The sequence below is a fragment of the Mastigoproctus giganteus genome, chromosome 5 (genome assembly GCF_048544385.1).
Source record: "Mastigoproctus giganteus isolate SK-2022 chromosome 5, ASM4854438v1, whole genome shotgun sequence".
In the NCBI taxonomy this organism is placed as follows: Eukaryota; Metazoa; Arthropoda; class Arachnida; order Uropygi; family Thelyphonidae; genus Mastigoproctus; species Mastigoproctus giganteus.
The window spans coordinates 64,831,907-64,858,664 of NC_143579.1; the positions used below are offsets into that span (position 1 = coordinate 64,831,907).

Genomic DNA, 26,758 nt, shown 5'->3' on the forward strand with positions numbered 1-26,758 from the left:
GGTCTTTATCGCATTCATATGCCCCCCAGACTATCTTTCAACCGACGTTTTGTTTCACCAACATAACGTTCCCCACAATCCGGGCACCTGATCTCATACACGACCCCACTTGTAAATTCCCTTCGTATGGGGTCCTTGACCTGTGACACAACTGTGTGCAACCTCCGCCCTGGAAGCTGCACACAACGTGTCTGGCAATCACGCAATACCTGAGCTATATGCTCAGTTAGGCCCGGATAGTAGGAATGTATGCGGTGGCAACTGGTGTAAACGGTTCTCTTCATCCGTGCTCCACTCCTCAGATATATTTATCTATGATCTTCTGAGGGTAACCGCATTTTCTGAGATCCGCTGTGACACGTTTAATTTCTTCTTTTCTATACTCGGGGATGCTGCAATGGGACCCAGCCTATCCAACAATGCCCTAATAACACTATTCTTATGATGGTTGGTTTGTGCCGTATTGTAATGTGTATATTGGCCCCGGCACATGGGTTTCCTATATACACTAGTTTTCAGCCTAGGGCCTTCCCTATGTACCAACACATCAAGGAAAGGGAGGGTACCCTCTACTTCCACCTCCGAGGTAAACTCAATAAACGGGGAGAAGCTATTAAGGAAACTAAGCACCTCATCTTCTCTCCCCCTCCGAATAATTGTAAACGTATCGTTTCATTGCACGTTTCCGGTTCCATTGCACATGAGGAGAATATTGCCCATGCTCCTGTAGAACCACGTGCTGAGAACCGCGAGCCTGCTGATATTTAAGGATGTGCCGCACGATAAACCTCACTGTTGAAAAAGGAGGCGGATGCCTCTGAAAGCTACGGTGTTTTAGCGCTTTTATCACCCTGTGTTTTACCTACATTGCTTTATTGTAAATAATTCTTTGCAGTTTAAAATTTCATATTTTATTGTACAGACAGATACCTTTTTATCAGTTTTATCTGGTGGAATTTTATCATTCTATTTATTTCATTTATCTACATCATTATTTTAATATAACATAACACTATCTATATTTTTAATAACGGTTGGTGTATGATTGTGCAATTATTACATTTGTATGATTACGAATATGCCCAATCCCAGAGGCCTATTTGAAGATTATCATAACCTTGTCTGTGTTTAACTTTTAGATTCATTTCAAACTATTACCAGTGGATAATATGGACCATGTAACCCTTTTAACAATCTACATTAATGTTTGCTCAGTTTCACTGTTTCTTAATAAATATGTGAACAATATGGAAAAGTATCAAAGTTCTGTATTACTTGTGCTGTTGTTGTTGATATAGAGCTTAACGACACAAGGGTTACTGAGGCCAAATTGTGTCTGTTCCTGTTTATTTACAGGCAACATATAGTTATAAATGTTAAATTATATGCTCCTGTATATGTCAATATATTTTAGGAACATCAAAAGTTCTTCTATGTTTGCTTCATTTCCTATGAGGAGTGATAAATCATGAGAGATGTTCAATGTGGAGAGAGATTTGAAAGTGTTAGAATGGATGGTTGAATGTAAGGGACAACCAACCAGAAAATGATGGACCGTAAATTGCATCTGACATGATGAAAACTGAGGTGCGTTTTTTTCCCAATAGCAGGAAATGATGTGTACGATGAGTGGGTCCAATTCTGAGTCGTGCCACTACCACTCTTCTGTTTCATCGGAAGCTAGAGAGTCACAGCTTTGGATCTTGTTTTATCTGGTAAAGTTTATTGTTGGTGTTACTTTTCCAGATCTGTGACCAGTTGTCGTAACATGCTTTGCGAATGATAGGCTTATATTTGCTGTACAGAACCTGAGGGTGTTATGAGAGAGAGGGTTGAGGATGTTTAGCTGCAAAGTCAGCACTTCCATTTCCAGGAATGCCAGAATGACCAAGTATCCAGCAAAAACTGATTGACTGATTGGAAACGTTGCAGGAAATTAACTGGGAATGAATGTATTTCAAGACTGGATGGGAAGATGAGAAATCCTTTCTTATGGCAGACACAGCACTGAGCGAGTGTATAAATTATAGCAGGCGAGATGGATAGCTCATTAATTTTACCAAGTGCTAATTTGATAGCGCATAATTTAGCAGTGAAGATGCTGCAGGCTAATGGTAGTGAGACTGTAGCAGTAAATGAAGGAAAAACTGCACCAGCACCTACCGTATTCACAGTTTTTGATCCGTCAGTATAGATTTTACAGGTATGAGAGTTCAGAGAAGTGTGACATGAATGCAACTGCCTGATATTGCAAGGTGGTATGACATTTGTCCCCCACTGAAGAAAATGTACATCGTAAGATGCAGAAACATATGTCCAAGGCGGAACAGGAGCAGTTGTGTCCTGAAAGACATCACTTAAATCAATATTCCAATTCTGAACAAGCTCTTTAATTCTGAGTGAAGCAGGTCTATTTTTATTTGGTTTGCTCTTGTAGAGCAAATCCCATCGAGTATTATAAAGATACTTCCAACTGGGGTGAGATGGTGTACTCTAGATTTTAGCAGCGTATTAGAGCAACAATGTTTTTCTCCGAAGATGTAATCGAGGATCATGCACTTTGATATAAACACTTTGGATCGATGAAGTCTTGAAGGCACCTAACGCAGTCTTCAGAGCAGTGTGCTCAATGATATTTAGACGTTGTAAAGTAGTGCTTCTAGCAGAGTCATATACTAGACAACCATAATCTAAGCGTGAACGGATTAAAGTTCTGTAAAGGTGAGGTAAAGTATATCAATCAGCACCCCAAGACATGGGCGAGACTGACCGAAGTACATTCATATGTTTTAGACAGACATTTCTTAATTGATTGTGTGAGCTCGGAAATTAAGCTTGCTGTCTAATATCAGACCAAGAAATCTGACGTTAGTAGCAAGTGGGATTGGAATATTGTTGATATGTAATTCAGAATCAGGATGGAGAGCCCGACGCTTGCAAAAGTGGGTGGCAGTACATTTATTTTCTGATAGTCGAAAACCATTCCTTAAAATCCATAATTCAATTTCGGTTATGGCAAGTTGGAGTTGGTGTTCAACGGTATTGATACTTTGACTCTGACAGGAAATGGTAAGATCATCTGTATACATATAAGTTTCAACAGTTTTTGGGATATCACATGTCATGGTGCTGACTCTAACTGCAAAAAGTGTTGAACTAAGTATCGATCCCTGCGGGACTCCTCCTTCCTGAATGTGAGAATCAGAGAGTATTCTTTTATACCAGACCTGAAAAGTGCGTTATTGCAGGAAATTTTTAATTATTTCAGGCAAATGGCTCCTAAAACCCAGATGGTAAAGACCCATAAGAATACCATGATGCCAGGTAGTGTCAAATTCCTTTTCAAGATCTAAGTTGACCATAACTAGATGTTGTTTCCTGAAAAAGGCATTGTGGATATGAGATTCGGCTTTGATGAGATAAATCATCTAGAGATGAAATAAATCATCTAGAGATGATTTATTTTTTTGAAAGCCATACTGATGATCTGGAAGGAGATTCTGTGACTCCACGATGTAGGTGAGCCTACTATGAACCATCCTTTCAAAAATTTTACCCAAGCAGCTTGTAAGAGATATGGGCCTATAATTTTGAACCAGGGTAGGATCTTTTCCTGGTTTTGGTATGGCAATAATAAAAGAATGACTCCAGGAAGAAGGATAAGCATTTTCATAGAAAATTTGATTGCAGAAGATCAACGAAGTAAGCAAGTCCTTTTCAGGTAAATGCTTCAGCATAATGTAATGAATACCATCTGGGCCTGTGGCATGATTGGATGATTTATTTAATGATTCTTTGAGTTCTGTTAATGTAAAAGGTTGGTTGTACGGGAAAGAGCGGAATGTGAATAAGTTGATTTTATGCCATTCTGCAGCTACTTTGATGTTTTGGAAGGTGAAAGCAAAAGAAGTAGAAGTAGAAATTGTGGCAAACAATTCTGCTAGAGCACTAGCAACTTCTTCAGAAGTAGACACTTATTTCCCTTTCCAATTAAGTATTGGAGACGGCAGCTGAGCAAATTTGCCATTTAGAGCCTGTATCTTTCTCCGGATGAGTCGGGTGCTGGTGTCTTTAGTGATGGTTGAGGCAAAGGCAATCCACAACTCACGTTTTGCTATCCATCTAATTTGCCTTTCTTTACCTTTAAGCAATTATGTTAGTTGTGGTAGGATACCTTCGGAAATTATTCCACGCACAGTTTTTCTCTTTTTTGGCATTAAGGCATTCCACCAGTGATTCCGGTGAATGTGATATGCCTTGGATTTTGGAATAGATCCATCAGATGCTGTCAGAATCTGATTGGTTATGTATGCAGTTACATTATTAATGGGTTGTTTTTGAACATAAAGTCTGTCTAAATATATTTGGGCAGAATAGCCATCCCAGTTCACCTTTCTAAACTTCTGAGTGGATTGTTGATCTGGATTTACAGTTACTCCTGTTTGTAATGTGAAAATACTCGGAAAATGATCGCTATTAAAGGGATCAGTTAACACCGACCATGGCACGATTAGAAAAATTGACGGTGAGCAAATTGACAAGTCAATTACAAAAGTGGATCCTATAAGTAGGTGGATGTATGTGAGAGATCCAGAGTTTAGTAAATTTAGATCATTGTTATTCAAAAATTTCTCAATCAATTTGCCTCTTGCATCCATTCTAGTGGATCCCCACAATGAATGGTGGCCACTAAAATCACCGAAAAGGCAAATTGATGTTGGGAGTTGTGTGAGGAGATTGTCCAGTTCTGAATGAGGAAATGGCAGAGATGGTGGAAAGTAAATAGAAACAAGGGTAACTGAATTAACAACTTCAATACGAGCTGCCACAAGAAGTCATCTGAATGGCTTCTTCGTCCTCTGCAGTTCCATTGTATGATGTTTTCCATTATTTGGGTTGAGTTGAAGAAGATTCATCTGATTGTTTTGTTTTTTTTGTACAGAGCATTTCTACCGGTCTTTTTTTGGGAACATGGGGTGTCCAGTATCCACTGTGTCATTGGCATGAAGTTCCAGGACGGGTTCCTCATAACTTTGGTGTTCATCCACTTCCATATTTTTAGTGGGTACTTCAGCTTTCTTAGAGTCTTTGGGAGTTTTCAATTTTTCTGGAAATGGTAAGATGGATCTTACCATTTCCATCTTTTGAGACCATTGGAGTATCAGTTGGAATACTGATTGGAGTGTTATTGGCTTCACTGGTTTTGGTTTTAGGATTGTCTTTTCCAGATGTTGATAGGGTAGCTTTAACCCAGTTAGCAAGAGAAGTGCTGGGTGGAATAGACACATCTGTTTGAACTGCAGTTGACTAAGAGCTCCGGGCGTGAGACGCATATGTTCGACTAGGCATGGTCAACATAATCTGTCTGCATGCCTCAGGATATGTGACTTTATGTTCAATTTTGTATTTTTGGATTTTTTTTCCAGTTTTCCACATTTAACATGATTTGGAAAAAATCAAGGTGGCTTCCTTTGCAGTTGGGGCAAATGGGAGTTGAGGCTGCACAATCTGTTTGTGTATGGTCTTTTGATCCGCAGGGGCTCACATCTGGTGAGTATGGGTTTGGCACACCCAGGGTCCTGCGCTGGATATCATCATTCTTCTCTTTCTTGGTGATTCCCTTCTCTCTCTCTCAGGGTAATTCGGGGAAATTTTCTTTTGACTGGTGCAGCATAAGCCTCAGGCTTCCTTGCACCATATGGATAATAATAATTGGACAGATGGCATCCCTTCTGTATGCCTGCTGAGAGTGTCCATATTTCTGGCATTTAAAACATCGAATCGGGTTTGGGATGTAAGGGCGAATTCGGCAATTTAAATAGCCAGCTTCTACTGTAGATGGCAATTCTGGAGTGCTAAATGTTAAGATGATGGACTAGTAGGAACAAGATTTCCATCTTGTTTTATCATAATTCATTTGGCACTGATCACTTTTTTACTGATAAGCTCTTGAACTAGTTCTTCCTCAGAGACTGCAAGTTGTTGTTATTTTGTTTTTAGGAGCATCAGCAACTAAGACCATATTGCTCTGGGGATCTGCAGTGGCCATTCCCTGACCTTACCACATCCTCTGTATTTGGTGGTCACGGGCTCAAACCCTGGTCTAATCAAGAAGCATGTGCTACACACTGCTGTTCTTGCCCACCTGGCTAAGGAGGCACATTGACTGTAAGTAGTTTCCACTCTGTGATAACTCCTTTAGATGAATCGAAGGTGTTGTGGGGAGTGACAGATATGGGCATTCCGCCAAACATCTTTGTTTTTAGCAGCCATTCAGAATGTTTGGAGGAAGATGTTTCGATCAGGAGGTCTCCCGATTACAGTTGTTTCACCATTTTTGGTAATCCAGCGATGGATTCCAAATATCTTTGGATTATAAATGGCGATAACTTTCCCACAGGCTGGGTGGATAGGGAGTGAATTACCAAAAAATTTGGCAAGTCATGGCATTGTGCTTCTCTATGAAGCCTTTTTGATTGGTTTAATTCATTATCAGGTGATGTCTCTAGCCTTGAGTTTGAAGGCTCTAATGATGGACAGTCATTTATATCCATGGTTGTTCCTTTTTGCCCTGGAGGATACCTTTCCTCCCAGGTGACCGGCCCCGCCACATGGAGGCAGGAGCGGTGACACCTAGTGACCAAACAGCTGGAAAAATTAGTTTATTAGTGAAAATTAATATATATATACTAAGAAAAAGAAAGATGATTTCCCTTTCTGGGTTCTTACTCAATATCTGCAAAGTACAGAACCACTTATAATAAACTGAAAATTTGAAAAGCACTAGAAATTAAACAGAACAAGATTGCTGGGAAAATCACAATTTATCGCTCAGAAAAAAAAATCGCTTAGACACTAACACTTGTCACTCGGGGCCATTACTTGTGCTATAATCAGCCTTATAACATTTAGTTTAATTATCACTTACATATATAAATCCTTACTGGACTTAAAACTGATTAAAGACAACTTATCAAGACTACCAATAAAATTAAATGTATATATTACATATGGAAACCACATAAGCAGGTGTAATGGTCTGTCTACCATAAAAACAGTACCATTTTTTTCATTCTAACTGAGGTAACATTTTTATTTTTAACAATTCTCTTTTTTACATCCATACATATGCCATGTGTCATGACAGAGCGAGCATAGTATAAGTCATTTTGAGTGGTTATTGTACCAAGCAGTTAAGCTTAATAAAGAATGTGGGTTAACATTTTACAAACAATGCAAATTGATAAACTATCAGCCTAGAAATAGCATATAATAAATGAATTCAGTCTGTTAATATAATTATTTTTAATTATCTTTTATATTTCTTTTTAATTATCTTTTATATTTCTTTTTAATATCTTTAAATTTCTTTTTAATTATCTATTATTAAGTTCTCATTGCTGTTGTGGGGGTTTAATTGCACATAAGCTGTTTTAGCTATAATGCACCTATTCATTTATTATATAAAGAAATCAGATATTCTTGTACGGTCAGAAAAATCTGTAATCAAAAAAGATTAAAAACTCTAGTTTTCTTGAGGAAATTAAAAAATTCAGAAAGATTTGCTTTTTGTCCAATCAAATTCTCAAACGTTAATACTTTGCGAAGATTAACCAGTGAGAGAAAGGTTGAAGTTCTGTTTTATTTATGGTAGGGGCAGTCAAAGAGAATATGCTTAAAAGTCAGATTAAAAGAACAACGTGGACATAGTGGTGGATTGTGAGTTTTCTATGAGTAAATGAAGTCGGGTCAGATGGGTATGACCTATTCTTCCCCGTGAAAGGACTACTACTTCTCATCTTGATGTACGGACACTGGAGCGCCAAATTTTCAGACCTTGTTTAAATTGAAAGAGTTTATTATTATTTTGAGAGTGCCATAGTTCTTTCCATTTTGATAGGCGTGCAGCATTTATGATAGGTGCATAGTCCGATTCTGGAGCAAGGATATTTGTTAAATCTAAGGCAGTTGGATTTTTTCAGTTTTCTCAGCTAGTTCATTGCCCAAAATACCAGAATGTGCCAGAATCCAACAGATGGTGACCAATTGATGACATTCTTGAATTTACTGAAATAAGTAATTTCCTCAAGAACAGGATGAACCTTGTCAGAGGAACATAATGCCGTTGTTGAGCTGAGAGAATCGTGTAAATAACAGATTTTAAAGACCATTCAGACCAAAGATTTTCTAAAGCTAGTTTAAATGCATATAATTCAGCTGAGAATACACTGAATTCAGATAGAAGGGATGCTGAAATAGTGGTATTCAGAAACATTGCAGCTGCTCCAACATTTGAATTGGATTTAGACCCAACTGTATACATTGGGAAAAAATCAATATATCTTTGAGTGTGAACTGCATGAAGTTGTCTGACATTTGATGTTTGCCAAATATTTTTTACCCATTGGCAGAGGTAAGTGTCACAGGTCGGAAGAGGAGGAGGAACCCGTGTGTGTGTGTTATAGGGGTTTAACAGTGCATAAGCTGCTGTGGCTATAATGCCCCTATTCACAGGAAAATGCAAAAAACAAAATTTAACATTTGGTTAAATTTAGCCATTTGGTTGTGTTTACATAACCATTTGGTTGTGTTTACAGAGATATTTTAGAATTTATTATATAGTCCAATTACTTTCAGATAACAGAAAATATCGTTGATATTTGCATCATTTCCAATAATATGTTGTAATGTCATTATTCTTGTAGATTTCTCAGGGAATACAGGATGGATGTTCTGTCCTGTTGATAGTGAGGGCAGTCAATCAGAATAGGTTTGACTGCTAAATTTTGTGAACAGTATGGACACTGAGGAGGATCTTCACCTCTGAGCAGGTGGAGGTGGGTCAGATATGTATGTCCGATTTGTGCCTGTGCAAGTACCATTTCTTCTCTTCGCAATATTTTGGTGCTAGTGTATACTCTACCAGTTGAAACACGATCCAACGCCTTGGATCGTGTTTCAACTGGTAGAGTATATTATTGGTTTGGGTGTGCCATAGCTCGTTCCACTGCGTGAGACATGCTGTTTGTATGATGTGATGTAGTCAGAAGGTGGAACCAGAATGGAGGTTAAATCAAAAGTTGATGAATTTTTAGCAGTTTGATCAGCAAGTTTGTTCCCCTTTATCCCCGTATGTGCTGATTGATGTTATTCTTCAATTTATAATAGGAGTCTTCTGATTTGATTTAACAACAGGGTGAACCTTGTAAGAGGAGTTTTGCATTGCTGTAATTGAGCTGACAGCGTCCATGTATACAAAGTATTTTAGAAATGAGTAGAGATTCAGGTTGTCTAAAGCTAATTTTATTGCATGGAAGTTCTGCAGAGAAGCTGCTATACTCAGGTGGAAGGGCAGCTGAAATGATAGTAGAGGGAAATAATGCCGCTGCTCCAACGGCTGAATGTAATTTGGAGCCATCAGTATATATTGGCAAAAAAGTGTATTTCTGAATATGGCTTGCATGGAGTTGTTTCACATAGATGATTCTTTTCCCATTTGTGAAGATAAGTATCTAAAGATAACTGAGGAGGGCGAGTCCAAGGCAGTTTGGAGTATTTCATTAATCCCCCTCAGCCACCCCTTTATCCACAGCAGCAATTTGCCTCCAATGTCACACTGCTCCAATAGGAACATTCCGACTCTGCATTAATTCAATAAGGCGTAAGCCTGCCAGTTTTATTTTACTGGGTTTATTTCCATAGATGTTTCGCAGTGGTAGATAAAAGAGGTATGGCTCAATAGAATGTTGACAGCAACTTTGCATTTGGGCTGCATACTTAGGAAGTAGTGTTTTCCTGCGGAGGCAAAGAGGGGGGGGCTCATGAGCTTCAATATATAAACTATAGGAAGATAGACATATTCTAAGAGCAAAAAGAGTGACACTCCACACTGATCCCTGTGGAACACCTTTCTGAATGAAGGTTTCTGAAAGGGCATTTTGGTATTGAACTTGAAAAGATCTAGTATGTACGAAATTTTTCACAAATATAGGAAGGTTGCCCCGTAGATCAAGAAAGTAAAGGTCACTAAGTATGCCATGTCGCAGGTGGTGTCAAAAGCCATATTTGTCTATGAAAACCATTACTAGATGTTCGTTTTTAATGAAGGCATTGCGAATAGCAAGTTCAGCCTTGATCATGAAATCAAAGCATGACCTGTTTTGTCGAAAGCCATATTGACTATGGCTCATTAGATGTTGCGACTCAATGATCCAGACAAGTCTACTGTGGACAATTTTTTCAAGGATTTTGCTGAGGCAGCTTGACAAAGATATTGGTCTATATCTATGGGGGCTGGATGGATTTTTCCAGGCTTCAGGAATGCCAAAACAATAGAGTAGTTCCAAGAAGCTGGATAAACATTTTCTAAAAAAATACGGTTGTAAACAACCAGGAGGTACAAAGTTTTGTCATCAAGATGTTCAGCATGACGTAACAGATCCCATCTGGTACGACGGCACCATTATGAGCTGTTAGCATTAGCAGAGGCATTTGATGCAAGAAAGCAAGCTTATGCAGCATCAGCCAAAAAAAAAAAAAAAAAAAAAAAAACCACTTCCACTTCACCCCTCTGTTCGTTCGAAATACCTGTCTAGCTGAGCCTTAAACTTATTTAGGCTATCAACTTCCACGACAAGGGATGGAAGTCTATTCCACCGACCAACCACCTGCTGGCTAAAGGCAAATTTCCTCACGTCTATCCTACATCTCTGTTTTCTTAATTTGAATTTATGCCCTCTCAGGTGATTATTCTGAGCAAGAGGAAGAATCCCATCAGCATTGAGCATGCTCAAACCATTCAAGGCTTTATACACCTCTATCAGATCACCTTGCTGGTGCCTAGTCTCCAGACACTGTAATTTGCAAAACTTAAGCCTTTCTTCGTAAGAGCACCCCTTTGTTCCATTCACTAATCTTGTTGCCCTTCTCTGTACTAGTTCCAGCAGCTCTACATCCTTCTTGAAATGAGGCCTCCAGACCTGTATACAGTACTCTAGGTGTGGCCTGACCATTGCCTTATACAATGGAATAATCACCTCCTTATCCCTGCTAGAAAAATTCCTATATATCATTGACAATACACAATGAGCTACTCTTGCAGCCCGTCTGCACTGCTCAGAGAACTTCATATCTGCCTGCACAACCACCCCCAGGTCCCTTTCATTCTCTACCATTGTCAGTGTAGTACCACAGAGTTGATACGTTGCTCTGGGGTTGCTGTTTCCCATGTGTAGTACTTTACATTTGTCAATGTTAAACTTCATTTGCCACCTCTCAGCCCATCTGCTCAACCTTTCAAGATCCTGTTGCAGCAGCATAGTGTCAGTAGTGTCCTTGACAACCCTGCCTACATTTGTATCGTCTGCAAACTTCGACATTAAGCTTGATATACCATCATCAATATCATTTATAAATACAGAAAACAATAATGGACCCAACACTGAGCCCTGAGGGACTCCACTAATAACATTAGTCCACGACAAGCAGTGTCCATTGATTACCACTCTGTCTTCTCCCCCTCAGCCACCCCTTTATCCACAGCAGCAATTTGCCTCCAATGTCACACTGCTCCAATTTGTGCAGCAGTCTTCCATGTGCAACAGTATCAAAAGCCTTTCTAAGATCCAAGTATATAATATCAAAGTTATTCCCTGCATCCAGTTCCTTTGTGACTGCATCATAGTATCCAATCAAATTGGTCAGGCAAGACTTCCCCTTAACAAAACCATGCTGTGTCCAAGCTATAACTGAAGTCTTGTCTAAATGATCCTGCAGTGCTTCTTTAACTAGTGCCTCCATTAATTTTCCTGGAACAGAAGTTAAACTCACAGGTCTATAATTACTTGTCAGCCTTTGATCCTCCTTTGTGAATTGGGGTCACATTTGCACATCTCCAGTCTGTGGATACCTCCCCTGAGTCCAAGGAAGCTCTCATAATTATGGCTAAGGGTTTGCTTACTTCCTCTGCTGCCTCCTTTAATATAACTGGATAGATCCCATCCACCCCGGGTGCCTTTCTTGTGTTTATCTTCAACAATTTCTCCTCCACTTTACTCTCAGTTATTACAAGATTCTCTAGCTTACTGCTAGAGTTGAATACACCTCTGGCATTCCCCTCGCTAAATAACTCCTCATGTGTAAATGTCAATGCAAAATATTCATTTAGTTTGTTAGCTACCTGAGCAGGATCATCAACAGTTGACCCATCGATATCAAGTGGACCAATCTGATTCATCCCCTTCCTTCTAGAGTTTACATAAGTAAAGAACTCTTTGCTGTTTTTCTTTGCATCCCTTGCCAAAGATTTCTCGTACTCTGCCTTCGCCTGCCTAACCTCCTTTGTAACTTGGTTACAGATCAACTTGTATCTATCATAGACTTCTGTGTCACGTGTTAATTTGTATGTATCCCATGCAATTTTCTTCTCTGCCATATGTCTCATTAGTTTGTGTGACATCCATTTAGGCCTAAACTTTGAACAATATTTCTTAGTTGGTATGTAAATCCTAGTAGCTTCTATGATAAGTTCTTTTAATGCTTCCCATTTTGAATTTGCTGTTGGTAACATCATCAGTTGGTCCCACTGTATAGAATTTAAATACTGTCTCAGACCATCGTAGTCGCCTTTACGAAAGCAATAACTCTTCCCTTTACCCCTAATGGTAGTTACCTCTTTGAGTAAATCCCACTTCAGCACACTGTGATCACTGCCACCTAGTGGTTCATTTATCTGCAGATTCTTAATGCATATTCACTGCTGATAATCAAATCAAGAGTATTCCTCCCTCTAGTTGCCTCCCGAACACGCTAATGTAGAAAACAATCATCCAATAAATCCACAAAAGCCTTGCTAGTGGGTGAGTGACCAGCCCCCAAATTCCAGTCAATATCTGGGAAATTAAAATCTCCCATTATAAGACTCTCTGATTTACTGGCCCACTCTATTTCCCTGTACAGTTTCTTATTATACTCATCAGAGTCATTAGGCCTATAGCACACTCCTACTCTCAATTTTGATCTCCCAATGCTTATGTCACACCAAACTGACCCGACACTGCACTGTCCAGCGATGTCCACTGGCTTCACTTCCTTGGATTTTATGTATTTCTTAACTAATAGCATAACCGCTCCTCCCTTCCTATCCAGTCTATCCTTTCTGTAGACGTTGTACTCCCCAAATTCTAGTTCTGCATTCCTTATATCTGTGTGATACCACGTCTCTGATATCCCAACAATATCTGCCTTTGATGTTTTGAGCAATACCTCAAATTCATGAAATTTATTTACTAAACTCCTAGCATTGGTGTACACGCAAGTATACATGCACCTATTTCTATTCTTAGCTACCCTAACACAACCCATGTGTTTACTTGTACTGCAATGACTCCCAGCAGTCTCTGAAATATCCTGCATCTTGTTTTTCAGGCTTCTGCTCATTCCAATAGAAGCAAGAATCTCTTTCACCTCTGCCAGTGGCTACTGTTAATCTATTCGTCTTTGTCTCCCCCCAAGCTAGCAGTTTTCCGACACAAAGTGTTTTAATGGTATGCAAAAGTTCGGAATATTATAGAGGTTTGTTATAGGGTAGAATGAGGGCAGTTTGGAAGCTAATAGAATGCTGTTCTCTATTGCTTTTAATTGGTTGGAATGATTAGTGTAAGCCGAAGCTGCTGAGATTTCAGCAAAAGTATTACCCAAAGCATTAGCTATATCTCTAGGATTAGATATATCTTGTCCATTCCAGGAGAGTATTATTATTATTATTATCTTAGCCATATGGGGCAAGGAAGCCTGAGGCTTATGCTGCACCAGAGAAAAAAAAATTTAGTTACCCTGAGAGAGAGAGAGAGAGAGAGAGAGAGAGAGAGAGAGAGAGAGAGAGAGAGTAGAAGGAAATCACCAAGAAAGAGAAGAATGATGTTGTCCAGCTCAGGACCCTGGGTGTGTCAAGCCCATACTCACCAAATGTGAGCCCCGGGGATTGGAGAAGGTATGGTAGGTAAGGTTGTCAACATGTTCTAACTGTTTTGAAAGAGAGAGTGGGAATTATAGAAGCCAATTCAGAAGAACAGTGCCCATGGAAGTATCTGTTGAAAAAGCATTCAGCAGAAACAGTACATCTCTGAGACAGCGAGTGGAGAGAGACTGTAAAAGATGAGTCATTAATTAACCTAACTGTCCTCTTCTGAATAGGATCTAGAAGCCTGAGAGAGATTTTGGGTATACTTTCTTTTTGAAAATTTTGGACATACTACCAGTTTCTTTGCATTGGCAGTCCTTCTTAATATATTTGGTAATATACAAATACTGTTTAATTTGCACATAAAAGACTGTGTTCTATAGTGTCAGACCAGCCCTCATAATTATTGTATTTTAATATAGAAACAACCATTCCATACAAAGTGAATGTGAGAACAATATCTGTATTACATAAAGCCTCTTTCAACTGGTATAAACATGGTTGAGGAAGGGTAATCATATACGGTAAATATTATTTTTGCTTTTATAGGTGGCTTGAATATTTATATTCAATTAATGTAGGCTTTTACATGTATATATCTTGAATTCTTTGTTTAAATCATTACTATCTGAAGTATATAGAAAAGCATTTTATAGTTAAATATATTAAATAATGTTTTTTAACAAGATATGAATGAAAATGTAAATATTTTCTTGTGTGCTTCCTGAAAGTGTTGGTTTTTAAAGTACAGTTAGTCCAATAATGGTGGGATTGAGAAAATTAATGCTGTGATCCCATGGGTTCATGGTACAATTAGGTCTGTGATGAAAGAGATTAAGCTTATAGAATATTAAATTGATGTCATTAGGTTTTCCAATAATTAATGTATCATCAATGAATCACATATAATTTGATGTTTGATAATTTGATATCATATCTATCGATATATGCCAGATATAACTCTGTTCTGTTTATATTCTGGCATAAGCACAGATTAGAATAGTTTACAACTAATCATTTTTACAATACATACAATGTATAATTGTATTTAGTTGTCACATGGGTTCAAACATAAATGTACGACTGCACTCCCATGCTAATCACTTGGCATTGTCAAACTAATGTGCTGAGGAAATCCCAAATGGCAAAGATAAATTTAATGATTTATGTGGAACTAGCATAATTGCAACCCACTTTCTTCTAATTAAATGTCAGGTCGAAGAACTCAGATGTCTAAATGTTGATAACTTCACCACAGAACAACTGAAATGCATGATAAGTTTTTATCCTGGTTCAATCTACAGATTTGGAGAGATACTAGCCAACTTTCTTGGATTAAAAACAAAAAAAAAAAGGGTGAATCCAGTGGCCAACTAATTCTGAGTGGATTAATTACATACTTTCTATCTTGACCAAAGAAAGAGCCAAAGTTATAGAGTTAGACCCTTCAATCACCGAATATATTTTCCTTGCAGCACACAGGTCTGAGTGCACAGTAATTGTATGGAAATTGTATATCGGATCCTAGCAATAGTATTGTGGAACTTGGAAATAGTATCATGGAAAACCAGTAACATGGCATGGAAATCCTGTCCACACTGGGATGAAGAGATCAGAGTATTCATCTTCATATTTCCATAGGACTTTTAACAATCCACACACTGAGAAATGATATCATACTGAAAAAAAAGTTTTTATCTGTGGTCAAAATGAAATAAAAATAATATATAAATGTTTAGGTATAAAATTCTATTTTAATTTCATTATTAAAGAGAGCAAAAAAAAAAAAAAGAAAAAGTCACCACACCTGGGGCCAGTGCAAGACAATTTGTGCCTCTGGAAATTTTTTAAAGTAGCTCCAGCAAAAAAATATTTTTACCTTACAGTATTTACTATCAGAAAGAAAACCAATGCAGTAAAACATTGTTTGCAACATAAGTTTTTATTTCACTATTGAACTAAACATACAATACACCAAAACATGGAGTTTATTGCACTTGGACTATAGTCCAACTGAAGGAAAGTGGACCACGTGTGTTCCACCAGTTGGTTCTGTGCAGCCTTTGAGAACATTTTCCATTTCCTAAAAGTGTTAATGGTTTCCTTAACCCTAAAAAGGCAGTGAATCTTATCCAAAAAAGTGCTTACTAAATATTGTATATAATATTTCAACTGTTAAGATGCAAAATCTAATAAAGAACTTTTTCAGAAACAAATTCATTAAATTTTTATTTTCACATATAACATTACAATTTGTAAAATAATAAGAGGAGTTTACCTCAATATAGTATGTAGAACACTTCCGTATGATACTCTCCAGAAATTAAAATGAAAAAATCGAAAACTTACATTAGAGTAAAATATAAATAATTAAAAACCAATTTAACACCATTCAAATCAATTTAACACAATTAAAAATCAATAAGAATCTAAAAAATAATATTCAAAATGATTTTCATTCCTTAGGAAAATTGTTTTGAATTTTCGTTAGATTCTTTTCACCCTTCATTAGGAAGGAAAATTGTTTTGAACATTTTCGTTAGATTCTTTTTAATGGCATTTGAAATTTTAAAATTGATTTTAAAAATCAATTTTAATTGATTTTTAATTGTGTTAAATTGATTTTTAATTATTTATTTTTTATTCTAATGTAAGTTTTCGATTTTTTCATTTTAATTTCTGGAGAGTATCATACGGAAGTGTTCTACATACTATATTGAGGTAAACTCCTCTTATTATTTTACAAATATTAATATCAACGTAGAACGTATTGAGTATTACAGCTCTGATTCATACTATCTAATAACATTACAATATAAATTTAATAAATTCTGAACCTTATGGGTCTAATTTGTATTTGTGTACTTGCCCTTCAGAGATCTAATCATTGTAAGGCAAATAGCTTTGTTATAAGAGAAAAATAGATTTTTTTATAAAGCCACCCTTCAGCGAATGAAACTGGACATCCCTGCCATAGTAATTTAAAAAATTATCACACAGTCACTTCAAAAGTGAATCTTTCATATTTCACACAAGTTTCAAGGTCAATGATTAAGTTTTGTTGCAATATAATTTTCAGCTGAAATGAATGAAACGTCAACCAATCTTTTCTATGACAATGTCAATTGAAGATACAGTTTAATCAATTTTAAATTTGAGAACATACATCATGCAGCTTCTTCAGCACTGACCACACACAATCTTATAATTCTGTTTTCTCTTTGGAAAACAGACTAGAGTCAAGTTACTGTCAATCTTAAGAGACCTTACCTTTATTCACCTTATCCCAACATTTCTTCAGCTCATCTAGTTGTTTCTTAATAAAGTCTTTATTTACATCACACTTGCTAATAAGTGCTTCACCCAAATGGCATATATTGTCGTATTCTTGATTATGTTTAGAGAAACTGTTTTTGAATGCCTATTGAAGAGAACAATATGTATATCAAAAATACTTATTTATTGTTTAATAAAAAGTCAGAAATTCTAATCCAATGAAAATATTATATGTGAATTTTAGAAAGGAAACAGACTTATCGTGAAAATTATTGCTATTGGATTTAGTAATGCAACAGCTACAGGCATGAGGCAGTTACACTAAGCCTTATGGCCATAGCTGAAACATTTTAATCCCTCTTTCACACATTCACATGGTGAATGATTACACTGTCATCTTGAAAGTACCCTGTAAACAAACAATATTGCTGCCAAGTGTATTTGATCTGAGATGAGAGAAACAAGGGTACGAGAATCACAATTTCTAGCAATGACCAACAAACTGACTTAAAATAAATTTATTAAAATAAATAAATAATATCTACATAAATACTAAAACAGAGATAAAATATAAAATAAAATAAAAGCATTAAAATACAATAAAACATGGATAAGATATGGATGTGCAAGAGAAATTAACAGATGTGTATTCCCATTGTGAAGAAACACTGCTTTCAAACTTTTAATTAAAGTATCTGTATGTGAACGTTTTCAAGCTAGTATCTTTTTCTGTATGTGAACATTTTCAAGCTAGTATCTAGTATGTTCCACTCCTTCAAATGAAATATCAGGCAGTTTAAACTGCATTTTTTAGATCAGGGGTCCAAAACTACATCTTGCGGCGTTGATCCGGCCCGAAAAAGAATTTTATCTGCCCAGCGGATATTTCAATTAGATCGTAAAAATTAATGTTTATGTTATTTAGATAACAATAAAATTTATGAAAAACACATTTTACAGATTATTTTAACATTCATCGGTTGATTAATAGTGTTGATGTCTCTATGTCATCAGCTTAGTCTTGTTAGATATTAATTCTGTTATTTTCACTCAAAGCTATTCTTTGAAACATCATTAAAATAATCCGTTAATCTTGACCTGTCATTTGCAAAAGGGTTAGAGACAGTAATTAGGGATTTCCTAATCCCTTGCCAGCCTACACACCAACTCTGATGTCCAGAGTATGGGAGCAAAGGTCACCCTAGGCTTCCATTACACAAGAATCTCGGATCCAGGATAAAACTTGGCACCAGCAGCATGGTCTGATGATTGGTATTGGTAAATCCTGAACAGGCCTGCACATGAACACTGATGTTCAGAGTATGGGAGCAAAGGTCACCCCTGGCTTCTACTATACAAGAACCCCAGATCCAGGATAAAAACATGACACTATCCTATTAGTTAATGGAATTAATCCCTCTGCTATAAATTAACTGCTGGTAGCCTGTATGCACAAAGTTTCTGGCAGCATCGGCAAGAGGAGGCTGTTGACAGGTATGAATTTAATCTCTTTGTATTACCTTAGATTTCCTGTTTTCTATTGTAACAGCAATTCAAAACTTAATACTTTAGAATCATTTGCAAATTGTACTATTGGTAATTGTAACTGTATTGGTAATTGTAACTGTAATATTCTAAAATATTCAAATTTGTAGCCCTTTCTGTTCTCTCCACAGCATGGTCTGATGACAGGTATTGGTAAGATACCCAAAACGTCACCTTATTAAACTATATTATTAATTTCATATGACTTAAGAGGGATATGAATATAATAATAACCTTTATGTTAAAATATTTAATAAAATTTTAAGATACATCAATCTCGTGAATACTGAAGTGCTTACTTCAATATTCACAAGTTTTTTTTTTTTTTTATTCCAGTTAGTTACCTCACAAAAATCATGTTGAAGTTGATGTTGAAAAAAATAAAAGTTGATGCTGAGTGTCACATTTTTAATGAGTGGTGGCCAATTAATTACTTTTATGCACTGCTCAATGATACTTGCACAAGTCTTATTTGCAATGAAGCCTTGTCAGTGTTCAAGGAATATAATGTGAAATGTCACTACACCACAAAACATGCCTCAAATTACGATAAATTTCAACGAGCTTTGCAGCAGAAAGAAATCCAAGAACTAACCCAAACTTTTCAAAGTCAACAACAGAAGATTAGAATTTTTATTCATCAAAATTTATCTGCAATTCGAGCTAGTTTTCAAGCCTCCCAAATTATTGCCGAAGAAGGTAGGGCCTTTATGGGTGGAGAATTTGTAAAATGAATTTGTTTGGCAATTGCAGAGGAAGTATGTCTTGAGAAAGTAAGGAATTCTATGTCTGTAAGTTTATCTTCATCAATTGTAACGAGAAAAATTGAAGATTTAGGAGCTGATGTTCAAAATCAACTCCTAGAAAAAGTTCATGAATTCACACATTTTTCAATAGCAATTGATGAGAGTGAAGGTACAAGCCACACTGTTCAATTAATAATTTATATCTGAGGTGTAAATCAAAATTTTGTAGTAACTGAAGAGCTAGTTGCATTGAAAAGCTTGAAACATACAACATTAGGTAAAAAAATATTTTTGAGTGGGTCAGAAACAATTGATGGCCTCAAATTGAAAGATTACGATGGATGGCGCTAAAAATATGGTCAGCACTAAAATTGAGTTCAGGGATCAGCTTCATAGATATCTTCAGAGTGAAAATATCAAAAAAAAAAAAAAAAACAATGCAATTTCTCAAGCCTCCATTATAATTAACCATCAGTCTTTAACGCAGAAAAGTTTTAGGCATACATTTAGTCATGTCAACTGTAATGTCAACAGTAAATTTTATTCGCAAGACAGGTCTGAATCATCAGAAATTCAAAAATTTTCTTCAAGCTATTGAGGCTGAATATGGTGATTTGTTGTAACACACTGATGTTGTTGGTACTGGGCTTAACAACACAAGGGCTACTGAGGCCAAATTGTATCTGTTCATTGTTTATTTATAGGCAACATATAGTTATAAATGTTAAATCATATGCTCTTGTACAAGCCAATATGTTTTAGATATAATAAAAGTTCTTCAATATTTGCTTTGTTTCCTAAGAAATGAGATAAATCAGGTGATATATTAAACATGGAGACTGACTGAAAAGTGTTTGACCGGATGGTTGAATATAAGGGACAATCAATGAGAAAATGCTGGACCGTAAATTGTATCCGACAGGATGAGCACTGAGGTGGGTTTCTACCAATAATAGGAAGAGATGAGTGTGCACTATTCCGAGTCTTGCCAATACCACTTCCTCTCATCTGTCTTGTCTTAAGCCACGTATCTTAAAATTTCATAAAATTTTAAGATACATGGTAAAGTTTATTGTTGGTGTTACTCTTCCAGATATTATTATTATTAGCCATAGGGTGCAAGGAAGCCTGAGGCTTATGCTGCACCAGCCAAAAAAAAAAAAAAATTCCTGCATTACCCTGAGAGAGAGGGAGGTAGAAGGGAATCACTAAGAAAGCAAGAAAGAGAAGAATGATGATATCCAGCTCAGGACCATGGGTTTGCCAAGCCCATACTGACCAGATGTGAGCCCCAGGGGTAAATAGTGACCACTTATCGAAGCATGCTTTGCAAATAATGGGTTTATAGGCAGTGTGAGGAAACTGAGGATGTTGAGGATTTCCTCTGCCATAAGGAAATTCTTCCTTATGGCAGAGATAGCAATGAGGGAGTCGGTGTAAATTATAGCAGGTGAGATGGAAAGCTCAATAATTTTATTAAGAGCTAATTTGATGGCATTTAATTCAGCTGTTAAGATGCTGCATGCTAATGGTAATGAGGCTGTACCAGTAAGTGAAAGAAACACTGCAGAAGCACCTACTGTACTGGCCGTTTTCGATACATCGGTATAGATTTTAGAGGCATGGGAATTCAGAGTAGAGTGAGCCGAGTGCAACTGCCTGACATCGCCGGGAGTATGACATTCTTTCCCCACTGAAGAAAGTGTACATTGTAAGAGGCGGAAATGTACATCCAAGGTGGAACAGGTGCAGTTGTGTCCTGAAAAATATCACTGAAAACGATATTCCAAATCTGAACAAGCTCTTTAATTTAAGATACTCACAACTGGGAGTATCTTTAATTTAAAGTACTCCCAACTGGGGTGCAATGCAAGACACTGAATCTTAGCAGCATATTGTAGTAGTAATATTTTCCTATGAAGATGTAATGGAGGATCATGCACTTCAATATAAAGACTATGGATTGAAGAAGTCCTGAAAGTGCCCAAAGCAGTCCTTAGAGCACTGTGCTGGATCACATTTAGACGTTGTAAAGTAGTCCTTCTGGCAGAGTCATATACTGAACAACTATAATCTAAGCTTGACTGGATTAAAGTTCTGTAAAGATGCACTAACATATACCAATCAGCTGTTGTTGTTGTTGTCATTTGGAGCATTAGCAACTAAGGCCATATTGCTCCGGGACATGCGGCGGTCATTCACTGACCTCTCCGCATCCTCCGTATTTGGTGGTGACGGACCAATCAGCTCTCCAAGACATGGACAAGACTGATCAAAGATGAAAAAATGCTTTAGACATGTAGTTCTTTCTTAAGTGAGTAATGTGAGCTTGGAAGTTCATGTTGCTATCTAATATCGGTCCAAGAAATCTAACAATAGTGACAAGTAGGACTGGAGTATTATTTATTTTCAAGTCAGAATCAGCATGGAGAACCATTCACTTGCAAAAGTGAGTGACAGTACTTTTCTTATAGTCGATAAACATTCTGTTTATCGACTATAAGAAAAGTACTGATGATGTAGATGGATGTAGATTTACTTCATTCTGAAGTAAATCTACATCCATCCTAAAATGAGGCCTCCAGACCTGTATGCAGTACTCAAGGCGTGGCCTGATCATTGCCTTACACAGAGGGATAGTCACCTCCTGTTCCCTGCTAGCAAAATTCCTATATATCATTGACAAAACCCCATGACCTGCCCTGGAAGACTGTCTGCATTGCTCAGAAAACTTCATATCTGCCTGCACAATTACTCCCAGGTCTTTTTATTTTCTACCACCTTAAGTGGGTCGGAAAACTGCTAGCTTGGGGGGAGACAAAGACCAATAGATTGACAGTAGCCACTGGCAGAGGTGAAAGAGATTCTTGCACTGCTTCTATTAGAATGAGCAGAAGCCTGAAAAACAAGATGCATGATATTTCAGAGACTGCTGGGAGCCATTGCGGTACAAGTAAACACATGGGTTGTGTTAGGGTAGCTAAGAATAGAAACAGGTGCAGGTATACTTGTGTGTACACCAATGCTAGGAGTTTAGTAAATAAATTTGATGAATTTGAGGTATTGCTCAAAACATTAAAGGCAGATATTGTTGGGATATCAGAGACGTGGTGTCACACAGATATAAGGGATGCAGAACTGCAATTTGGGGAGTACAACGTCTACAGAAAGGATAGACAGGATAGGAAGGGGGAGGGGTTATGCTATTAGTTAAGAAACACATAAAAACCAAGGAAGTGAAGCCAGTCGACATCGCTGGACAGTGCGGTGTTGAGTCAGTTTGGTGTAACATAAGCATTGGGAGATCAAAATTAAGAGTAGGAGTGTGCTATAGGCCTAATGACTCTGATGAGTATAATAAGGAACTGTACAGGGAAATAGAGTGGGCCAGTAAATCAGAGAGTCTTATAATGGGAGATTTTAATTTCCCAGATATTGACTGGAATTTGGGGGCTGGTTACTCACACACTAGCAGGGCTTTTGTGGATTTATTGGATGATTGTTTTCTACATCAGCATGTTCGAGAGACAACTAGAGGGAGTAATACTCTTGATTTGATTATCAGCAGTGATTCTTCATGCATTAAGAATCTGCAGATAAATGAACCACTAGGTGGCAGTGATCACAGTGTGCTGAAGTGGGATTTACTCAAACAGGTAACTACCATTAGGGATAAAGGGAAGGGTTATTGCTTCCGTAAAGGCGACTACGATGGACTGAGACAGTATTTAAATTCTATACAGTGGGACCAACTGATGATGTTACCAACAGCAAATTCAAAATGGGAAGCATTCAAAGAACTTATCTTGGAAGCTACTAGGCTTTACATACCAACTAAGAAATATTGTTCAAGGTTTAGGCCAAAATGGATGTCAGATGAACTAATGAGGCATATGGCAGAGAAGAAAAATGCATGGGATACTTACAAATTAACACATGACACAGAAGCCTATGATAGATACAAGTTGATATGCAACCAAGTTACAAAGGAGGTTAGGCAGGCGAAGGCAGATTACGAGAAATCCTTGGCAAGGGATGCAAAGAAAAACAGCAAAGAGTTCTTTACTTATGTAAACTCTAGAAGGAAGGGGATGAATCAGATTGGTCCACTTGATATTGATGGGTCAACTGTTGATGATCCTGCTCAGGTAGCTAACAAACTAAATGAATATTTTGCATCGCCATTCACACATGAGGAGTTATTCAGCAAGGGGAATGCCAGAGGTGTATTCAACTCTAGCAGTAAGCTACAGAATCTTGAAATAACTGGGAGTAAAGTGGAGGAGAAACTGTTGAAGATAAACACAAGAAAGGCACCCGGGGTGGATGGGATCTATCCAGTTATATTAAAGGAGGCAGCAAAGGAAGTAAGCAAACCCTTAGCCATAATTATGAGAGCTTCCTTGAACTCAGGGGAGGTACCCATAGACTGGAAATGTGCAAATGTGACCCCAATTCACAAAGGAGGATCAAAGGCTGACACAAGTAATTATAGACCTGTGAGCTTAACTTCTGTTCCAGGAAAATTAATGGAGGCACTGGTTAAAGAAGCACTGCAGGATCATTTAGACAAGACTTCAGTTATAGCTCAGACACAGCATGGTTTTGTTAAGGGGAAGTCTTGCCTGACCAACTTGATTGGATACTATGATGCAGTCACAAAAGAACTGGATGCAGGGAATAACTTTGATATTATATACTTGGATCTTAGAAAGGCTTTTGATACTGTTGCACATGGAAGACTGCTACACAAATTGGAGCAGTGTGACATTGGAGGCAAATTGCTGCTATGGATAAAGGGGTGGTTGAGGGGCAGAAGACAGAGAGTGGTAATCAATGGACACTGCTCATCGTGGACTAATGTTATTAGTGGAGTCCCTCAGGGCTCAGTGTTGGGTCCATTATTGTTTTCTGTATTTATAAATGATATTGATGATGGTATATCAAGCTTAATGTCCAAGTTTGCAGATGATACAAAGGTTGGCAGGGTTGTCAAGGACACTACTGACACTATGCTGCTGCAACAGGATCTGGAAAGGTTGAGCAGATGGGCTGAGAGGTGGCAAATGAAGTTTAACATTGACAAATGTAAAGTACTACACATGGGAAACAGCAACCCCAGAGCAACGTATCAACTCTGTGGTACTACACTGACAGTGGTAGAGAATGAAAGGGACTTGGGGGTTATTGTGCAGGCAGATATGAAGTTCTCTGAGCAGTGCAGACGGGCTGCAAGAGTAGCTCATGGAGTATTATCAATGATATACAGGACTTTTTCCAGCAGGGATAAGGAGGTGATTATTCCATTGTATAAGGCAATGGTCAGGCCACACCTTGAGTACTGTATACAGGTCTGGAGGCCTCATTTCAAGAAGGATGTAGAGCTGCTGGAACGAGTACAGAGAAGGGCAACAAGATTAGTGAATGGAACAAAGGGGTGCTCTTACGAAGAAAGGCTTAAGTTTTGCAAATTACAGTGTCTGGAGACTAGGCACCAGCGAGGTGATCTGAAAGAGGTGTATAAAGCCTTGAATGGTTTAAGCATGCTCAATGCTGATGGGATTCTTCCTCTAGCTCAGAAAAATCACCTGAGAGGGCATAAATTCAAATTGAGGAAAGACAGATGTAGGATAGACGTGCGGAAATTTGCCTTTAGCCAGAGGGTTGTTGGTTGGTGGAACAGACTGCCATCCCTTGTGGTGGAGGTTGATAGCCTAAATAAGTTTAAGGCTCAGCTGGACAGGTATTTTGAACGAACAGAGGGGTGAAGTGGTAGTGGTTTTTTTTTTTTTTTTGGCTGATGCTGCATAAGCTTGCTTTTTTGCATCAAATGCCTCTACTAATGCTAATGCTAAAGTGTAGTACCACACAGTTGGTACGTTTCTCTGGGATAACTTCTACCCGTTTGCAGTACTTTGTATTTGTCAAGGTTAAACGTCAGTTGCCACTTCTTAGCCCATCTGTCCAAATTATCTAGATCCTGTTGCAGTAGCACACTGCCATTACTGTCATTAACAACCCTGCCAACCTTTGTATCATCTGCAAACTTCGACATTAGGCCTGATATACCTTCATCAATATCATTGATAAATATACAAAACAACAGTGGACCCAACACCAAACCCTGTGAGACTCCACTAATAACATCAGTCCACGAAGAGTAGCACCCATTGATTACCGCCCTCTGTCTTCTCCCACTTAACCATCCTTTTACCCATTGTAGCAACTTACCCTTAATACCATTCTGCTCCAATTTGTACAATAGTCTTCCATGTGCAACAGTGTCAAAAGCTTTCCTGAAATCCAAATATATGATATCAAAATTATTTTTTGCATCCAGTTCCTTTGTAACCACATCATAATATCCTATCAAATTTGTCAGACAAGACTTTCCCTTAACAAACCCATGCTGTGTTTGTATTATTGCTGCAGCCTTGTCTAGATGATCCTGCAATGCATTTTTAACCAGTGACTCCATTATTTTACCTGGAACAGAATTAAACTAACTGGTCTGTAATTACTCGTGTCAGCCTTTGATCCTTCTTTGTGAATTGGGGATATATTTGCACATCTCCAGTCCGTGGGAACCTCCTCTGAGTCCAAGGATGCTCTCATAATTATGGCTAAGGGTTTGCTTAGTTGCTTTGCCGCCTCCTTTAATATAACTGGATAGATCCCATCCACCCCAGGTGCTTTTCTTATGTTTAACTTCAACACTTTCTCCACCACTTCGCTCTCAGTTATTACAAAATCATTAAGTATCCTGCTACAATTTGATAACCTTCTGCCATTTTCAAACCTTAATAATTGCTCGTGTGTGAATGTAGATGCAAAATACTCATTCAGTTTGTTTGCTATCTGAGCAGGATCATCAACAGTCAAACCATCAATGTCAAGTGGACCAATCAGATTCATCCCCTTCCCTTTAGAGTTTATATAAGTAAAGAAATCCTTGCTGTTTTTCTTATCATCTTTTGCCAAGGATTTCCCGTAATCTGCCTTCACCTGCCTAACCTCCTTTGTGACCTGATTACAGACTAGCTTATATCTGCCATAGGCTTCTGAGTCGCTTGATAATTTATATGCATCCCATGCATTTTTCTTCCCTGTCACGAGTCTCATTAGTTCATCAGATAACCATTTAGGCCTAAACCTTGAACAATATTTCTTAATAGGTATGAAACTTTTAGTACCATCCACGATTAATTCCTTGAATGCTTCCCACTTAGAA

At 37.7% G+C, this 26,758-nt stretch overlaps 1 protein-coding gene across 7 annotated transcripts in view; it reads right to left on the minus strand.

Moving 5' to 3' along the window:
* Window positions 1–26,758, minus strand: part of LOC150085455 (uncharacterized) — a 1,845,429-nt gene that overhangs the window by 824,916 nt on the left and 993,755 nt on the right. For all 7 annotated transcript variants that reach the window (XM_090374043.1, XM_090374041.1, XM_090374042.1 and 4 more), the window contains one exon: window positions 17,231–17,381. In XM_090374043.1, the coding sequence (XP_090230169.1) occupies window positions 17,231–17,381 (151 nt within the window). The remainder of the gene's footprint in view (window positions 1–17,230; window positions 17,382–26,758) is intronic.